Source organism: Mastomys coucha, unplaced genomic scaffold (assembly GCF_008632895.1).
Source record: "Mastomys coucha isolate ucsf_1 unplaced genomic scaffold, UCSF_Mcou_1 pScaffold18, whole genome shotgun sequence".
Classification (NCBI taxonomy): domain Eukaryota; kingdom Metazoa; phylum Chordata; class Mammalia; order Rodentia; family Muridae; genus Mastomys; species Mastomys coucha.
Genome location: NW_022196900.1, coordinates 48,061,796 through 48,081,531, shown reverse-complemented (window position 1 = coordinate 48,081,531; position 19,736 = coordinate 48,061,796). Strand labels below are relative to the sequence as shown.

At 39.6% G+C, this 19,736-nt stretch overlaps 1 protein-coding gene across 2 annotated transcripts in view; it reads right to left on the bottom strand.

Annotated features, from left to right (window-relative positions):
* Positions 1 to 19,736, bottom strand: part of Focad (focadhesin) — a 305,147-nt gene that overhangs the window by 56,349 nt on the left and 229,062 nt on the right. For both annotated transcript variants that reach the window (XM_031377824.1, XM_031377825.1), the window contains 3 exons: positions 14,158 to 14,250; positions 9,661 to 9,749; positions 4,703 to 4,747 (listed from right to left, as the gene is read on the bottom strand). In XM_031377824.1, the coding sequence (XP_031233684.1) occupies positions 4,703 to 4,747; positions 9,661 to 9,749; positions 14,158 to 14,250 (227 nt within the window). The remainder of the gene's footprint in view (positions 1 to 4,702; positions 4,748 to 9,660; positions 9,750 to 14,157; positions 14,251 to 19,736) is intronic.

The window sequence follows — 19,736 nt, the reverse complement described above, 5'->3', positions numbered from 1 at the left end:
TGAATTCAAAAACAGGCAGGGACACTTGGTGATCCCTGTCCTGAAAATAAATATTATAAAATAAAATAAAGTGAGATAAATCCTTTTTAAAGTGCAGGCCTGCTCTTAAGCTCTTGCTCTCTTTCTTGTCTTTACTCTCACCTCTTGCTCCCTCTCCTCTCCTCCCTACCCCCCGCCCCATGGCCATGGCCAGCCTCTGCTTTTCTACTCTTCTCCCTCTCTCTGCCTTTCTACAATAAACACCTTAAAACCAAAATAAATAAAATAAAAATGCTGGTCTGATTGTCCCTAGAGTCCAGTAACTTCTGTGTTGACATTAGGGCTGTTTTTTTTAGCTCTCTTCACTCTGGTTATTATGACCTTATGAAACTTAGAAATTCGGGCTTCTATTTCTAAGAACTCTTCCTACACTTCTTACTCCACCCGTTGACAGAGCATCTCTCAATGTATATTCTTCTATGTTGTTTTTAGCCAACTTAAATATATTCATTTATCCCTAAAACAGAATATGTAGAAAGACCGAGCAAAGTGCAACAGCATATTCTGAAGCATCAGTGTGTGGAACCAGCTCCCCGTAAACCAGGTCTCACGTGTCCTTACTCCCATGTGACATGTGGCAGCCTTTGACAGCCATGACTCCTATTCTCTCTTATCTCACTGTATCAAAGCCAGACACCTTAGAGCTACTTTGTAATATGACTTGGTGATTCCATAGATAGGAGTGGGGAAAAAGACCTGGTTTGAGACCACTTGATTTAAAAGTTGTCCTGTAACCTAATTAAAATGATAAGTTTCTAATATTAACAATAGAAACTCATTTTTTACTTCATAATTTGGCATCATAAACATTACCTAATTTTCATACATACTTAGCATGTAGAAGTATACACTTGGTACTATTCCATATTTCCAGGCTGATCTTATGAAAGAAAGCTCTGAATGATGAGTTACTGTCTGCAGAACTTCCTCATCTGAAGATGCTACTGTGGGGTGCTTATAATTGCATCCAAATAATGTCCCACAGAAAATATGCCCAAAGCCTGCAATGAGACTTGAGCCTGAGTTTACTGTATCATTTGATGTACACAGTACAGTGTTAGAACAGGCCCAGAGGATGAGAATGATCTTCACACTATCTCTTCATGGGAACTCAGTACGTCCATGCCTCCAGACCAGTCTGTCTACCACTGAACAGGGGTTAAAAGGTTCCTCTGAGCACATACTCTTGTAGCATGTTTTATGGGATACAGGATGTGACATTATCAAGTATTTTCATTTACTAATCACCTGATCCTTTTAGCATCTCCCCTCCCACCCTGAGCAGCTCAGCTCAGGGAAGCCCTGCCCTGCCCTTGCTTAATCTCTTCACCCCCTGTGAGGTCTGCTCTAGGTTGGTAAGACCTGGGACTGGGATGAACAAAGTTGGAAGGACTCCTTGAGGTCTGAAGAAATGGCTCCCCCTGAGGTTACAGATTACAAAGCACTTTTTAACTGATAATAAACTGCCACGAAGCAAGCTAGGACTTGGGCCATAAAAATCATTTAATAAAAGCAAAACTAAATTGCTTCTAACACAGGTTGAGTAACAATGTTCAAAAATTTTCAGGTTTTCAAGCATTCTGAGTTTTCAGATTAAGGTCATTATTAGTATTCCCAAATTTGAAGAATGCCAAAATTTGAAGTATTTTTCATCCCAAGCATTTTGGGTAAGTAGTAGTCAGTCAGCCTATATCATCTCTCTTTCAATTATCAGTGTCCTGAGGCCTTTCCTGCCTAAAAATGGCAGGAAAGACTGAGGAAAAGGAGAAGGAGAAGGAAAAAGATGAAGGAGGAGAGGTAGGAAGGAGTTGTTTAAAATTCTTTGTAATCTGAAGATTAAATCCTCAGTCTTCTTACCATAGAGTTCTCATTAAACAAGCATCTTATACGAGATGATGTAAAAAGTATCTTTATAGCATTCCGGCTACATAGGAGAATTTAGCCTGTTTCTTTTTAAAGATTTATTTTGATTTTTAAATTTATGTGTGTGTATGTATGCATGTCCATGGACATGTATAACATGTATGTGCTGATGCCATCAGAAACCAGAAGAGGGCATCGATTTCTTGGAACTGAGTTGCAGGAGTGAGCTGCCTGACATGGATGGGTACTGAGCCTCTACAATAGCCCCAAATTCTCCTAACCACTAAGCAATCTCTCTAGATCCTGTCTCAGGTTTAAAACAGTGCTTCGAATCATTTCATTTCACCCATCTTGAGACTCCTGAATATGTACTGTGGCAGATACAAAGAAAAATGTATTTAAGACCACTGGCAATTAGGTCTTTGGATGTAGGTTAAATTTTATCTGGACATTAATTTCCAGATGAAACACAGTTGCTCCATTCACAAAGCATCCGTGGTTCAAGTTCCACATTTGGCAAAGGCACCAGGACCAGCTTGCTTGTCTCAAACCGGCTCCATGCCCGGAGCAGCAGCTTTTGCTTGACAGTACACACTGCATACTTAGCAAGACATATTCGAGGAGGAACTGGCTGGTGAACCATCTCCAACCGGAGCAGCACAAACTCACCGCCTTGTTACTCAAATAACTATCCCCTACCAGTCAAACAGCTGGGACTAATTTGCATAATAACATGTCAGCATCAGTGCAGTCTTTATCTAAGCAACACCACTGACATTTTAATTAAATTGTCCTTTGGAACAAACTGATGTCATTAACCTAATTAAAAAGCCCAGGGAAGGATGAGCTTCAATGATGCTTTCTGAGGGACAAAGCATCACATTACATATCAGCAAAGTGACCCAATCATTTGGGGATTTTTGTCTTCGGGTTCAAATCCATTTAATTAATAACAATGAAAACAAATCGCCATCAGTCACCCTGTTTATCCGTGTTCTGCTTCTTTCTTAGTCATAACCCTGACTCTCAAAAACACTCTCTCAAATGAGCAAGTCAGTAGTTCTGTGACTGCAGTGTAATTTCCTGCAGTTAACTTGTGAGTAGACAAAACATGCTCTGGCCTCAGGCAGCCATGGCAGCCACACTCCAAGTATGAAAAGGTAAGCTGTCAAAAAATGCAGGAGCAAGATCTCTTCCTCAGTGAAGGAAGCCACTGGAAAGAAGCAGAGAGCAAGTGGTCCCCAATTCTCCTGCTTTGCCATGGTCACTCAGCCTCTGGAACTTACATATCCTGCCACAGTTTACACTTCTAAGTTTTTGATTAAAAAAAAAAAAAAGGCAGTACCCTCATAAGAACATGAATTGTTTTACTGCACACCCCTGAGAATGTAAACACATTGACCTTGGGTACTAGTCGAAACATGATGCTTTGCCAATCTATAGAGAAAAGGCATGTTGCAATAAGCTTTAAGAACAGGAAGTATAAAGGTGACTTCAGAAGCAAAGTTACAGTTTGCCTGCACATAAGCTTGCTAGTTTCTTAATCATCCAAGCTTTTTGTTCCAAATGTCCTATTTTTTACTGGACATAAGAACATTCTACAAAAACAAACTATGAACAGAAAATTTCAAAGATGGCTCACCCTCATCTATGAAGCAGAGCGCATGTGTTCCTATGGTATCCTTTCTGCACTGCACTCTCTGTTTTGTCAAAATATATTTCTTCATGTCCATCCCAGCAGTGGAGACAGGAAGACCACCAGTTCTCTTTTCCTTTACTCAGGTGTGGTGGTTGTGGGGGAGTAATAAAGAGCATGGGCTTCGATCAACAATTATGTGGCTGTTTGTTTCTATTGTCCGTAATGCAAAATCTTTTTAGCTACACAATGTCTCAGGATATGATCAAGATACATAATATTGCACTTAAATACTTCTGTAGGATATGGGCTTCAGTACTGATAAAATCCCAGGGCAAGGATATGCCTGTGTCATTTGGAGACTAAGAAAGTGAGCCACGCAACACAGCAGCAGAAGGTGATGGTGGAGAGGAGATATGAAAGCAACCGACTGCATCTCTGCTGCCAGGAACAATTAGTCAGCTTGTTAGCAGAAGAGCCTGAAGAGGTTGCTCCAGCAAGTAAGTTCATTAGGATGTAATTTCTTTAGTGAGCTTTGGCTTAAGGTAAATAAAAAGCCTGAAGGAAGTAACACTCAAGTAATTTTTGTTAAAACCACCACAGGGCTATGACTGGCATTGCCGTTTACTGAATCTTCATATTGCTGTTGTATATATAGATTTTGTTTTCTTAAAAGTTTGTCAGAGAAGGTTTATCCAATGTCAAATTAATTGCTAATTAGAGACCAAGTTTTAGATTCACTAGAGCCCATGGCAACCAGGAAATGTAAAAGGAGGCCCCACTTTGCCTGCTGCATTGGAACTGAAGGTTAGTAATCTATTTGTAGAGCCATTGTAACTCACATTCTCAGGATTTCATTTTCCCTCCTTGAACTACATTATAATCCTTTAAGTTTAAGCCAAACCACATGGTATTTTATTAAGGGTTCAGGTTGAGTACTTCAATAAAAAGCTAAGTATTTGTACCAGTCTCTGTTTGCACAAAAAGGCATGTGGTGAGAATTAATATAGTCAACAGGGGTAACAATGGTTTCCTATAAAAAATATCCAAGAAAACACTTTATAGTTCTTAACATTATGAAATGCTGTAGAAGGAAAAAGCGTGTGTACCTGTCAGGAAGTGGAAGGTTCATTAATATACTGGGTAGGAGAATAAACGACTTACTTCGCAGCTGTCTTGGTGATCTCATCTGTCAGCATGTCTCTGACCCTGCAATGAAGATGGAAAATATCCATGAGCTTATGTGATACCACAGACTACACCTCATCTACAGTCTTATTCATCAGTTTATAAGAACTTCCAGAAGGCCAGTCATATGGCTCAGCAGATAAAGGCACCTGATGACCTACGTTTGATCCCTGGGAACCACATGGTGCAAGGAAAACAATCAAATTCTTACAAGCTTCCCCTGACTTCCACTTGCACACATGCATGCTCATATCCTTTGACACACAAATAAATAATCAATGCAAGAAAGTTCATTTTCAAACTTCCAGGAAGAACTCTGGGTCTTAAAAGTACATGTGCAGAGCTGGGATGGGGAAAGGACATGGGTAATGGCTTTATGTCAGTCAACTTTGTCTTCCATTTTTGAGGCTCGCTTAGTGGACACAGGAAAGGAGGAAATGTAACTCAGAAGGATAGGCAGGTAGTGTTACGCTAATGTCATCCCAGTGGAGTGGTGGGTGCACAAGCATCCTTTGTTCGACTCCTCTAGGACTAGATGTTACCTTCCTCTAAGCCTATGTTGAATACACTCAACATGACACTAATTGGAGGTAGAGCCTTCACAGATAGGCTTAGTGCCCACAGAGAAACAGGCATGAGGAAGTTTCCCCATGCCTTCCCCTTTCTCTGTTTCCCATGGGTGAGGATGTGAGGACTTGCCAGATATGCTGGCTCCCAAACTGCAGAGCTATGAGAAAGCTTCTGTTCTTGAAGCCACCCAGTTCACAGTATTTCTGTTATGGCAGCCCCAAGTGATGCTGCTCTCCCATTTTTGCAGGAGAGTTTACCAAAATACCAGCTTATTGAATACAAATTTTATATACAGAAATCATTGTTCATATATATAAAATACAGCTTCAAATTTTGGTTGTACAATTATAACAAAGCCAAAAGAAGATAATTATACCTGTGGGTCAGAAAGTAGTTATGCTCAGTGTAAATGTTTACATTATAACATCTTTTCCAACAAAGAAATTCTGAAATACAGTAGACAGCACTGTGACAGATTTATATTTTTAAAATTCTTTAAAAAATTATTTTTATGTATGAGTGTTTGTGTGTGCCTGTATGTGTGAGAGAGAGAGGGAGGGGGAGAGAGAGAAAGAAAGAGGGAGAAATGTATGTGTATGAATGTGTAAGTGTGTGTATGTATGTTACACATGTATGGGTGCCTACAGAAGCCAGAATGGGGCATTGAATCCCATCATGGAAAGAAAACTTGAGTCCTCTGTAAGTATGGAAAGTGCTCTGAATCACTGAGCCATTTTGAGGCTCGGTCCCTCAAGGTTTTTTTATTCATATAAAATTTTATATTCATAAATATTTATATGTGACATATAATAAATTCTTAGTGAGTCAGCATTGCTGAGAATAAGTCATCCTTAAGAGTCAAGTTTTTCACATTCTTACAGATTTCTCTTATAGACCACAAGCATATTTTTAAAAAGTACTTCAATGACAACTTTATCTACATATTGTCCATACTTGCTGGAATCTTCTATTTTCCAGTGTGTAATAGTAACAAATGGGAGGTCTGTCTATTAACAGACATGTATAGTCACAACAGAGCCTGACGGCTCACTTTTCTGTTGCATTACCAGTTTTCCCTTCTTGTACCACTGCCCTTAGCAAGTGAAGATGTTGTAATATCTATGCTTTTAGGAGGAAAAGGCCCCCAGTTGCTACTTTCACTACTACTACTCTTATACAGCAAAACTTCTTTAGAGTATAATTCACTGCTCATAGTTTGAGTTCATCTCCTTCCACTTCAAGTCCATTACTAGTCTGGCTCTTACCTTACAATTTCACCCAAACAGCTCCCTTCACAGAAGACTTTCAAGAGTCAAGGCTGAACACTCAGTTCTCAACCTCTATCTTTGGTATTTGACACAATGCTGGTCCTCTTCTTGGATCACTTTCTGTTCTTGACTCTAGAGAAGCAACACTACCTCAGTACTCTCCTATTAAAGATTGCTAGTTTTCTGCCTAGTTCGTGGCTCTCTCTGTATCCTCTGCTCCTTTAAATGCTGAAGCAGTCCAGGGCTCAATCCTCTGAAATTCTCTTTACAAATTTCCTCCACCATCATGGTTTTAGCTGTTGCCAATACAACAAGATTCCAAAACTGATCCCTATGTCTCCTTAGCACTCTACACTCATACCTATGTCCTTAGCACTCTACATTCACACCTATGTCCTTAGTACTCTACACTCACACCTATGTCCTTATACTCTACATTCACACCTATCTCCTTAGCACTCTATGCTCACACCAACCTCCTTAGACTCTACACTCACACCTACCTCATTTGCACTCTACACTCACACCTACCTCCTTAGCACTCTACACTCACACCTACATCCTTAGCATTCTACACGCACACCTACCTCCTTAGCACTCTATGCTCACACCTACATCCTTAGCACTCTATGCTCACACCTACCTCCTTAGCACTCTATGCTCACACCTACCTCCTTAGCACTCTACGCTCACACCTACCCGGCATCTTTAGTTTCAGACCTCACTGAGTATCTCACATCCCTCAGATCCAGAATCTGATAGTTAGCTGTCATGGTGGCCATTTTTCTTACTTAGTGGAAGCTTCAATTTGTTCAATCAGTATTTTACCTCTGATGTTCATCTTCCATTTAAACCAATAATTCAATCCTATGCAATTATTAATCTAAGAACCTGTTTTCCAAACAGATTCAAAATCTATTTATTTCATTCTTCCATTGCTATTACCTTAGCCAAAGACTCTACCATCATTTGTGTGAATTGCTGCAGTAGAATCCACACAGTACGCCTTCATCTTCCTAAGATTTAGAGTTCTCTTTCCAAACCAGGAAGTAGATGCCCATATTCAAATCCACCAGTTACCCCCTTACAGAGACATTGTGATCTCCAGAACTCTATGTTGTACCTTAGTCCCTTCCTTGTCCCTTCTGTGCCATTCTGGGTTCACTTTCTAGCTAGACTCCTTTAAACTCACTGTCCATTTAAGGTTTTTCCTTAGCTGCTAGACTGGCTCATTCCATCATTTCAGGTCTCAGGATTCTAGATTGGCTCACTCCATCACTTCAGGTCTCAGGGTTCTTCCATAGACTCTAGACTGGCTCACTCCATCACTTCAGGTCTTACCTCTAGGGCATATTATTAAACAGATTCTCCAGAATTTTCTATGAGTAAAAGTAACTCTCAGCTCCTCCCACTCACCACTGCCCATTCACTCTCAACTACTTTTGCCCTAATCAAAATCTATCCTATTCTATTTGTTTGTTTGCTTATTTCTTATATGTTTCAATTCAGTGGTTTATAGGGCTTAGGAGAACAACAACAACAAAAATGTTGTTCTTCTATGCTCAGAAGAATACTTGACATAAAGCAGACAATAAATACACTTGAAATAATATAGAAATGTCTTTATTTGGATTGGGACTGTGTTCTAATAAAGTTGCTGAAGAGTTCATTTCAAAATGGCCTATCAGTTGCTTATCAGGTGTATAGAAAAGTCCCCAGATCAATATGCTAAAGAAACATTCAGGACCATTTCTCCCTGATACTCACATTTCTTCAACTTGTGAGTTTCATTAGAGGCTTTATGCCCATAGGTCTATATCTTTGAGAATGCAGTAAATATACCATTCCTATAAAATTATCACTTCCAGAAGACACATTAAACTAGACCTCAAAAGAGCAAAAGGGGAGACTGGAGAGATGGCCTGGTAGCTTAGAGCATTGGCTGCTCTTCCAGAAGACCTGGATTCAGTTCCCATGTGGTAGCTCACAGTCATCTCTAACTTCAGTTCTAGGTCATCTGATGCTATCTTCTGTTTTTTGTGGACACCGCATATACATGATGTACAGACACATAGGCAAAACACCCATACACATTAAAAAAAGAAAGGGAAACCAAAATTCTTAATTTCTAATAATAAATCCATAAATTTTTTATCAAAAGTCTATGAAATGAAACAACAGAATCAAATACCTAAATATTTTATTTTCTACAACCAAGTACCTTTTAATTTTGAATAAAAAATGTTTGGATATAGACAAAGCTATTGACGTTTTGGGTACTTTATTTGCCATATCAATTAATATGACAAACTAATCTTCTCAAACTACATAACAATTTGTGTTGCTTTAAATGTGTTAGTACTCCTACATTTCTAGGTAATACAGTAGAAGTACCCCAGGTAGCATGTGCTGAGGAAATTAAAGCCCTGAGGTAGAAAGACTATCCCAACCATGAAGATGACTTAGTGAGGAGAAGAGGAACAATTCTAGACTACATCTCATGTGGAATGGGATTGAATTGGGTGGGAAAATAGAATTTTTATTCAAAGTGACTACAATAACCCCTTATAAGAAACATGGAAGGAACCAAACCATTCCTACACTGCATTAAGAAAAAAAATGTACAGACATATTCAATTAGCTCTTTGTGTCTGTGAGTTCCACATCTACAGATTTAACCAACAAAGATGAACGTATTTGGGCAAAATTGTGTCTAGACTCAACATGTATAGACTCTTATTATATTTCCTAAACAATACAGCACAAGGATATTTGCAGCAATTACACTGTATAAATTGGTAAAGTAATCTAGAGGTGGTCTATATGTAGAAGGATGAGCATAAGTTACATGGAAATACTACACTGTGTGTATGAGACATGAGCTTCAGCAGCTACACACATACACACACACACACATTTCTGAAAAAAGTCTTCCTTATATCTAAGAAGTATGTGGAAATTAATCTATGGGGTCTCTCGTGTTCCCTGGCTCACACTAGGAAATGTAACCAGCACGGGAGAAGTGAAGGAATTTACACCTCCCTTCACTGCTCATTTGCCAGGACAATAGTGTGCCACAGAATGCCATCTTCTTACCAGAGCCAGGCCGTGCTTCGTTTGTACTGCACCTCCTCGGGGCCTTCCTTGCCATGTTGCAATTGCAGCTCCAGCTCTGCTATCCTTCCCTGCAAACCACACAAGAAGAATCAGCATGTAGACATAGAGAATAAAAGTCCTGTGGCCACTGGTCACAAGTGTCCTGGTGGCACAGGAGACCTTCAAAGAGCTTGAGTGTGGAAGCACTCGCATCACTGCTCAGAGAACTTCTGCATTCACTAAAGAGCTTGTGAGCTTGGCCTACTCAGTGCAGGGCTGTACTCCAGGATGCCATTCAAAGCAGATATGCTACACATGGGTCCCATCTTAAAGTTCTCTACATGGCAATGATCAGTGACTGACAATTTTAGTCATACAGAGATTGAGGTCTGAGCACTACTATCACAACAGAAGAGCAGAAAAATGAATTAGATGAGAATACAATACTTAAGATGTAGTACTATGCAAAAAGAATAAAAGGATAAAAAGTAATAACCAGGGTTACATTTCTACTCCTTATAGAAAGAGTTCTCTACCAAGGAATAAAAATAGAGTTAATATTCTTTCTTTAAGGCCAACACCGTCAAATATTAAACTTCATAAGTTTTTACTGTATTTCTATAATCAGGGATTCTCCTTTTACTCCACTGTCAAAGATATTATTTAATGTAATTTTAAAATAGCAGTTTACTAATGGATTCTAACTTGGACATGACCTCAGATTTTATAAAGATTATAGAATAATATTTAACTATTTTTTCAAGGTTTGGGGGCTGGAGAGACAGTTCAGAGTTTAAAAACATTGGTGTCCTACCTAGCTCCAGAAAGTAAGATAGGATATAAACCTTTCAGCCTGTCTCCTAAAGGGTAGCCAAGAAGACTACTCCTTGAACTGATCAAGTTTAATGCTACCAAACCTGTCCAGCACCAGATAGAAGTACCCATGGCTATTATAACAGAAGATACCTCTAGGATATGAATTCTTATATAAACAAGGATCTCAATGTTGCTCCAAAATATTCATGATACTTTTTAAAGCTTCAAATGCATGAATCCAATTAAAAAGCTCATCAGCAGAAGCACACAAGCATTTGTCAAGTAAGAATGACAAATTTATAGCACACTGTTGAATTTTCAAGTCCTTGCTTAAGAGAACCTTTCAGTTTCCCATGTTTCACCAATTCTCAATGTAACTAAATGTAAAATTCAAAGAAAAGAGATCTTAAGGGAAAGTAAACAAACATACATATCACTACACCAGATGAAGAGAACAGTAGTTCTACATTATTAAAAATAAAAGACTTCATAAATACATTTCCCTTTTCTAGACCAGGGCAGGATGATGGCTCAGCAGGCAAAGGCACTTGCCTCCAATCCTGAACCCACACAGTAGAAGGAGAAAACCTGATCCAATAAGCTGTCTTCTTATTTCCACATATGTACTAAGGCATGCCCATATACACCCACAGACAGACAAACAGACAGACATATACACATAGAGACACACATTTACATACTAAGTTAATAAGTGTAATAAGTAAATAAAATGTTAGACTAACTTGTATTATTTGTTATTTTTTGTTTGTTTGCTTTTTGTTTTCTCGAGACAGGGTTTCTCTGTATAGTCCTGGCTATCCTGGAACTCACTCTGTAGACCAGGCTGGCCTCGAACTCAGAAATCCACCTGCCTCTGCCTCCCAAGTGCTGGGATTAAAGGCATGCACCACCACTGCCCAGCGTATTATTTGTTATTAAAATTAATATGCTGGCATTAGTCAATCACATGAGGCTCCGGAATCAGAAGATTCCAAATTAAATTCTACTTCTTTGAAGTATTTGCTTTCCTTTTCTACCCTGATTGTCCACCTATAATATTATACATGGGCTTAGTACTGTATACTTCACTGGATATCTGTAAAGACAGCATATGTTAAGTGTTAGCTACATATAAGTATTCAATGAATAGTAGCAGTTATTGGGAAAACAGGCTTTTGTAAAGTCTGAATTATATTACAACCCTCTTCAACTTAGCCCTTCTTCCCCTAAAGTAACATAAATTCTCAGCTGACTACAGGAATTGCTCACTTCCTTGTGTAAGTATCTGCAGAATTTTGTTCCTTCCTTCATTAATCATAGAGGATACTGTAGTGAACAGCTAGTGGGCTCGTAGCTTTCTCCACTGGACAGGGACTCACAACAGGAAGGGGCATTTTATTCCCTCTGTGTCCTGCAAGTTAGTTCAGCACTCTACCCTGCCAGGAGATCTGCAAGTGACTAAGGGAAGCATGAACAAGAAGTCTGTGCTCTGGCTACTCTCATGCCTCTTGAATAGAAACTGTCCGGTGGTGTATAATGAGGTTACAGAAATATACAGACATGAGAAAGTCATTCCTTCACTCAGGCTCTATTCAAAACATAAGAGGTACCCATACTGGTAAGGATAAAACAGGGGGTAAAATAACAAGGAACCAGGAAGCAGGAATTCCAGAGGAGCAGCTTTGTGGTGTAGATTATAATGGGAACACTCTAAAACAATGCTGATCAAAGTGTGGGCTGCAGACTAAGCACTTTAGAAAGGACCTGCCTGCTGCTCATGTGGAGACTCCGTCCCCTTCTCAGTTCTAATAGATCAGAAGCTCTACACTGTTTGTCAGTTCTAGGCTAAAATGACTGCACTACCTCACTGAGGTTTGAATTCGAGATGGGAACACAATTGTCCAGTCATCCAGTCAGCCTTACCTCCCCGCCCTCCCCTGGTTCTCGTCTCTGTGCCCTTATAAGGCAGCCATCACTTTTACCTAACACTATGATTCCTCGCACTCCATGAAAATCTTCTTCTGAGACATGTTACTTAAGTAATCTTAGACCATGCACATACACACCATTCTTAACAATGACTTTTCAGTCATTATCCAGAGGGGAGAGGAATTAAGTACAACACATACTTAACTAATCTAAAAAACAAAGTGAAACGGGTTGGGCACATGGAAATGGCAGCATCTGAGGCAGAATAGAACAGTATGTATGAAAGGCAAGATATTAGGGATACATGCTGACTTTTAGAAACAAAGTTGGAAATGCAGAAATATAAATGTCTGAGAGAATGGTCAAGAGATGGGGCTAAAGATACAAGCAGGTTCAACATAGAGACAAGATGCTGAGCTCAGTGTGGGAGGCACTCAGGACCAGATACTCTGGGGCAGTCAAGTTGGGTATTCAGGAGGCCAAAACGGGTAGAAGAGAGTAGAGCTTAGAAGCAGGCTCTAGATGGGACTCAGAAACATAAGAATATCCACATTTAAGTTTAAGTGTAACTATATACATACCCCTTACATTCTTTTATTTAATGTGATATTCGTATCAATTTACTGAGACTCTCATACACTGTATTTGGATCAGTCACTCAACCATATCTCTCCCTTCCTCTCTATTCATATCTTTTGTTTGGCTTCTAGTTTGCTTCTAATACTCCAGAGTTCGATTTGCATTACTGATATACTCACAAGGCCGGGGGCGGGGGGTGGGCATCCACTGGAGCCTGATCAACCTACCAGGAGCTATATACTCTTAGAGAACAATTGCTTGCCTCTCCCCACATGTCATCAACTATCAGCCGCTCCTCAGCAAGGATTAGGGGATCATGAGCCCCTCCCACCTCCACGTTACAATGCCAACTAGCTAGATTTTGTGTGGGTCTCGTACAGATGACCACAGCTGCTGCAGAGTTCAAGACAGCACTATTTCTCTTCTTCATGATCAGCAGACACAGGTTTGCTATGTTCCTTCCTAGTCTCTGACTCTTCCTACCCTCTCCTTCTTAAAGTGTGTGTGTGAGAGAGAAACAGATGTCCCAAGCCTTACATTTCTTACAAACAAAAGGAACCAGTTCATATTTGATAGTGTTATTCTTCCCAAGTGCTCTTACACTTGTTCAGTATAATCTTCTGGGTAGAACAATCTCCATCTTTGGAAAGTCAACTGAACTGCTTGCAAAGGATAATCCAGCTGGGCTTGTTGGACACTGACATTCCTTCATGGGAGAAGCGGGGGAAGGTCACAGACCCACACCTAAGAATTCAGCCACTCCTAACCAACTGTGTGCAATTCTGCCTTAATGGCATGGGATCTTGGGGTGTCCCAGAGAAGTATGAGCTAGAGAAGCCTAAGGAACGGGGACATCATCTATGCAGGTATAAGGAAACCAGGCACGCTGGAGGAAGATTTTCCAGGAAGGTTTCTTTGGAATAACCCCCATTCCTGTCAATAAGCCTCATCCATGCTTTCAAATGAGCCTAGTGAACTCACTGTTTCCCCAGAGGGACCTTTGTGCAGTTGAACATTGTTTTTCACTGGGACCTTAGAAGCAGAAGGTAGTAGTAGATATTGTGTAGTCAGCCCCAGAAAGAAAATTCTTGAAACAGTAAATACACATTGATATAAAATTAGTGATAAGGGAGCAATGCTCCCCACAAAGCCAACCACTTGTGGTATCCCTACCTGTAAAATGGCATGGTAAGCTCGAGTCATATATGCAAGCCAGGCGTGTGGAAGAAAGATTGCATGGTGCCATTCTGAAAGCTGGACATGGACCTGTGGGAAAGATGAACAAAAACACATTAGACTATACAGAATTAAGAACAAAATGAAAACCTCAGTTCTTTCCTTTTATTTAAATGGTTTGTTTTCTAAAACAAATCAAATTAGTGCAGGACTGGAACCACAAATAATATCTTTACTATATTCCCAGTTGAAAAGAATTTGGAATCTTGTAAAGACAAAATAAAGTAAGCCTGGAATTTTCTAAATTAAAGCAAATGAAACCCTGTAATAATAACAAGTTAAGATGTATTTATAATATAAGTCCTTCTCTGAGAACCAGGGGGAAAGGGTATAAAAACGCCTGCCAAAGATGGGGAACAGGGTACTGTCTAACAAATTCCCCAATAATGTTAAATAAAAATAAATATTACTCATAGCTTGGATTTCAAATATTCATTTCTGAAGTAATAAACATAACTTCCAACAGAAATGTTGGGTAGAAACCGCAGTGAATAGTGCATGCAGATGAGCATGATAGCCAGCAATCATGTGCACTGCTAGTTTGCTGCCCTCTCATGTGTGTGGGAATACAGGAGAAAAACAATACATGCCAACAGTGTGATCTACTTCTAAGCAAAGCCCAGACAAAGCATCTGGCTTGCATAGTCATTTCAGTTTCCACCTATTAGTACACAGCAATCTTGCAGCACATTTTCCCAGGGTCTGCCCCTGTTCAAGATGTCTCAAGAGAAATAGCGACGGTGCTTCACAGTTCATGCATCCCTCAGCTCAACAAGCCAGACTTTCATCCATGTCCCTAAGCTTTCACCCACCTCCCTATACATGAGAGAGAGAGAAGTGAATGTATAATCATGACAGAGTTGTGGCAAGAAATGGGCACAAACAGATTGCAAGGCAGGACTGTGAAGACTCTATAGGGCATGGCGCAGAAGAGAACTATAGGAGTAATTCTGTCAATCACTTCTGATGCCACAGCTGGTTTTTCCAAACATTAGATACTTGAACAGTATAAGATAGATACTCAGACCATGAAATGAACTGGAAGAAATTATAAACACTTTTTCTGACAGTATTCAGACTGCCAGGTGGGGTGTGAAGGGCCTTGTCACAGTGTCCACCAATTTAAGGAATGAGTTCCCCAGCCTGCTTTTTCTTGTACTATCCAGGAACTAAACAATGACCTAGGCCACGTACCAGCTGAGGAGGAGATGCTCTGTTCATCCCTATTCTCTGTTTCCAAATACTTCATCCTTTTCTATGAATTATGGTCCCTATTCACAAAATATATTATCATTAGCTCCTATTTGAGGGCTCAAATAATGCAACCTGAATTTTACCTCTTACTTAAGAACTACAAACTATTTTCAGATTCTCCTGCCATAACTCCATGGATGTCTTTGTACTACTAAGAATTCTTGTCAGCTTCAACACACTGACAAAGAGAACACTGTATCATTTGGAAAGACAATAGTTTCAATCTATTCTTAATATTGACTTTGAAAAGGGAAAGAATTCTAGAAAAATGTAAATGCGCATGAGCAAATGGAATGTTGAGCTTCAAAAAAAGAAAGCTACTCATGCCAGGAAACACATCTGAAAGAAGTCATCAGGAGAAGACCCAACTAATCCTCCCGTGGCTCTGACCATGCTGAGAGTGGGTGTAGGGACTTAGGGAACACTACAGCCTTCCAGCCCTGCAGCCTAGACTCCCCATGCTTGATGGAATTATACCTTGATCACAGGGTGCCCCAGAAGAAGCTTAGTGGATATCATTAAAAGCACTCTCCTGAGTGTTCCCTCAGAAAGCCAGGCCCTGTTCATTTGCATCTCTGGCTAAAAGGCTTTCCACAATCATCATTAGGAAGCTATTTCAATTCCATACATAGTTACGGATATTGCCTATCTTTGAGGTTGAAGTTGCTGGCCTGAAAAATAAACTCAATTGGCATTTATAAAGTAAGAAAAATTTATGTCTATTTTGCTAGACCTGTAATAAGTCATCAGGAAACTAAAGTCAATGAAATAATTCAAATCATGAAGTTGTAATTCTAGTTAACCTGCAGCTAATAGAGCAGGGCCAGCAATCATTATATCGCTACGTTTTAAAAATCATGAGGAACTGCTCTGGTACACAGGTCCTTCCTATTTCAGAAAGAATAAGAGGTAAGTCTCCATGTGTATGACATGGTAAATTTGAGGAAATATCACTAATACAACTAAAAGAAAGTCCAGACAAACAGGCAATGAGAAGAAATGTGCTACTTAATGAAATAGGGGTGACAGCTGAGCAGGCTCCAAAGTTAAACATAGTGCTCAAGGTAGGTCTCACTGAGAGGATTAAGTCTAAGTGAAAATCAGATCAGCTGACAGTGAGGACACATGTGTTAAAGGGAATATGCAATGGTTCAGCTACTGGAAACATTTGGTGGTTTCTCATAATATTAAACATAGCAATATCATATGACTGAGCAGTTCCACTTCTCGATAAACTCCACAGTGATTTCAAACAAGAATTTGTAAATAAATGCCCATATCAGCATGTTCACAAAAGCATAAAAAGAAGGAGGAGGAAGAGGAGAAGGGGGAGGAGAGAGCGGAGGAGGGGGAGGAGGGGGCAGAGGAAGGGGGGGAGGAGGAAGAGGAAGAACTGGATGGTCTCATTTACATTGTAAATATAAATGACTACTGAGCTGAAGACAGACTAGAAAGCACTGAGCAGGAAAACCTTGCAGAGGTGTCTACAGCTACCCAGGTTAAACAAACAAACACCACAGTGACTGTCACTGTGACACTTTGACATTATGACACTGTGGAGCAATGACTTCAAGCACCCAGCAATCCCATTTGCCTTTCCACTTCCAATGCCATGTTAAACATTTGAGTCAGAAAATCAAGAGGAAGATTTGTGTAGACACAGTGAAGAAAACAGCTGAGCTTAAGAGCACCTTTTTGGTCACTGTGGGGTCCCTGGACATTTTAAGCTGTAACTTTACTTAGATGGAAAAAGAAAAAAGAACAAGAGCTGGGAGATGGTGAAGGTGACAGGTTTGACCATAAAGCATGAGAAGGCATTTTTTAGGATGCTGCAATAATTCTCATCTTGATGGGTGCTGGTTACTGCTAAGATGCATAGAGTACATACAATAACAGGGAAATCAATATCAAGTTATAGCTCAATTAAAAGTATACTTAGTTTGCATGTATTAACACATTGGAGTGTATCTCAGATATGAATAATTTAATATGCATAATTTTATGTTTAATGTATCAGTTAAATTTCTTTTAATTAAAAATAATCAAAAGTAGAGCCAGAAATATGGCTCTGTGGTTAAGTGCATATGCTGTTCTTTCAAAGGGCCTGACTTCAATTCCCAGCACCTAGGCTTAGCAGTTCACAAATGCCTGTGACTCCAGCTCCTGGGAGATCCAATGCTTCTGGCCTCTGTCGGCACCAGCAACGATGCGCACATACCTTCACATATGCACATGATTAAAAATAATAAATCTTTTAAGAAATCAAAGGTACTTAGAAAACCACTGCTTTTAGAATGCATTTCTCAGCCTTTCCCCTTTTACTACCTCTTACACTCAGTTGGCTTGTTTATCACCATTTAAAACCCACTCATTGATCGTTACTATGTCTGTCAATATTATCTATCATTAACCCTATTATTGAGGTTTGAAACTTCGGACTTATCTTGGAAGTCTTCCTTGACTCGACAACCAAGCCAATTTTTGAAATGCCAGTTTGGTATGCTCCTACTTCCTTCCTCACTGGCCTAATCCTATTTCTCCCCACGTGACTATGACACACCTATCAGATCTTCAGTGAACAGATCTTCAGTGAACTCTCTCCTCTGGTAACCCATCACAAATGGTGCTGATTACTAAGGACTTCTGTGCAAAATCTTTAATGATTCATAAAAAATATCATGAGAGCTTTTTATAGTACTTAACATCTTCTCAGGATCAAACCATCATCATTGACCTAAGAGATAATTGTGCTGCTCAAGAACCTCAAAGAATTTCTCCCTAATTCTTTGACCTCTGCATCATGTAATCTTAGTCTAGCAAACTAAACTACAAACCAGCTCCACATTTGCCCTGCTCTTCACAAGACCTATGGAACCACTCACCTCTCCACTTTCCATGCGCCCTCTTCCTATCATTTCAAATAGTTAGCTGGTTTCTCTCACACCTACAGTTCTACAATAGTATGGACATTTGTAACTTCACATAATTCCAAGGCACACAGATTATATCCTGGTTTTTCTGGGATCCTTTTACAGTACCTGTGACACTGTTTAGGCACATCCACTGAGTTAAAATTATTTATATATACCACATCTTCTTAACACAGAGAAAAGTTTGAAATATTAAAATTATAAAGTGAAATTTTAAAAGTAATCATAAAACTGTTGTGTTCAACGTTTTATTGTAACCCTGGGAATTAAACAGGGAGCCTCAAATGTTATTGGTAGCTAGGCAAGTGCTCTACCACTGAGCTATATCCTAAACCTTCATTTCACTTTTTATTTTAACCTAGGCTGGCCTTGAACTGATGATTTTTTTCTGCCTCAACTTCTTGAGCTGTTGGGATGCAGGCCTGAGCCATCAGACCCAGCTTGGAATTCAACTTAGAATCATTCCAGAAACACAAAGCTTAAAAAAAAAAAAAAAAAAAAAGGCCTAGAGCCAGGCATAGTGATATATACCTTTTTTAATCCCAGTACTTGGGAAGCAAAGGCAGGTGAATTTCTGTGTGTTTGGAGTCAGCCTGGTCTATATAGAAGTTCCAGGACAGCCAGGAATAGAGAGAATTTGTCACAAGAGCAAACAAACAAAAAACCTGTCTGAGTCAACAAAACTAAAGTAAACACATTATTATCATGTAAATCTTATAGGTACATGCCCAAAATATTCTAGTCTAGAAATATTTATTTTCAGGTAAGTATCTACTAAGTGAAAAGGTTATATTTTACAGGAAGTTTTATGAACTTTATAATCTGAAATTCCATAAGCACCTAGATTATGATTTAGTGCACCTGAAATACTAGCTCATGGAGCTATCTTGCTTAGAAACACACTTTTTAAAATTAAGAGAACAGGGAGAGAGAACAGAAAGTACATTTCTCTCCATATGTTTGCCTAATGGAACCACATAACTCACTCTGCTTCTTGAACAGCAAGCATCGTGTGATTAAAAATATAATACTCATTTTTACAGACTTCCATTAACTACTCTAACTCAATAAGAAAAACTTTTGATGAGGTTATTTGTAAAACTAGAGTAGGGCAGGCAGAACAGTGTGCAAACCTGACAGACAACAAGTGTTTTCTATTAATTTTATGACCCCAACTTCATAAAGCAAGACAATTTCCCTGCTCACAATTATCATCAAAACCACTTGTACCTCAGCCATGGCCGCCACCACTACCACCGCCACCACGACCAGCACCACCACCACCTCCTCCTCCTCCTCCACCACCACCACCACCTCCTCCTCCACCACCTG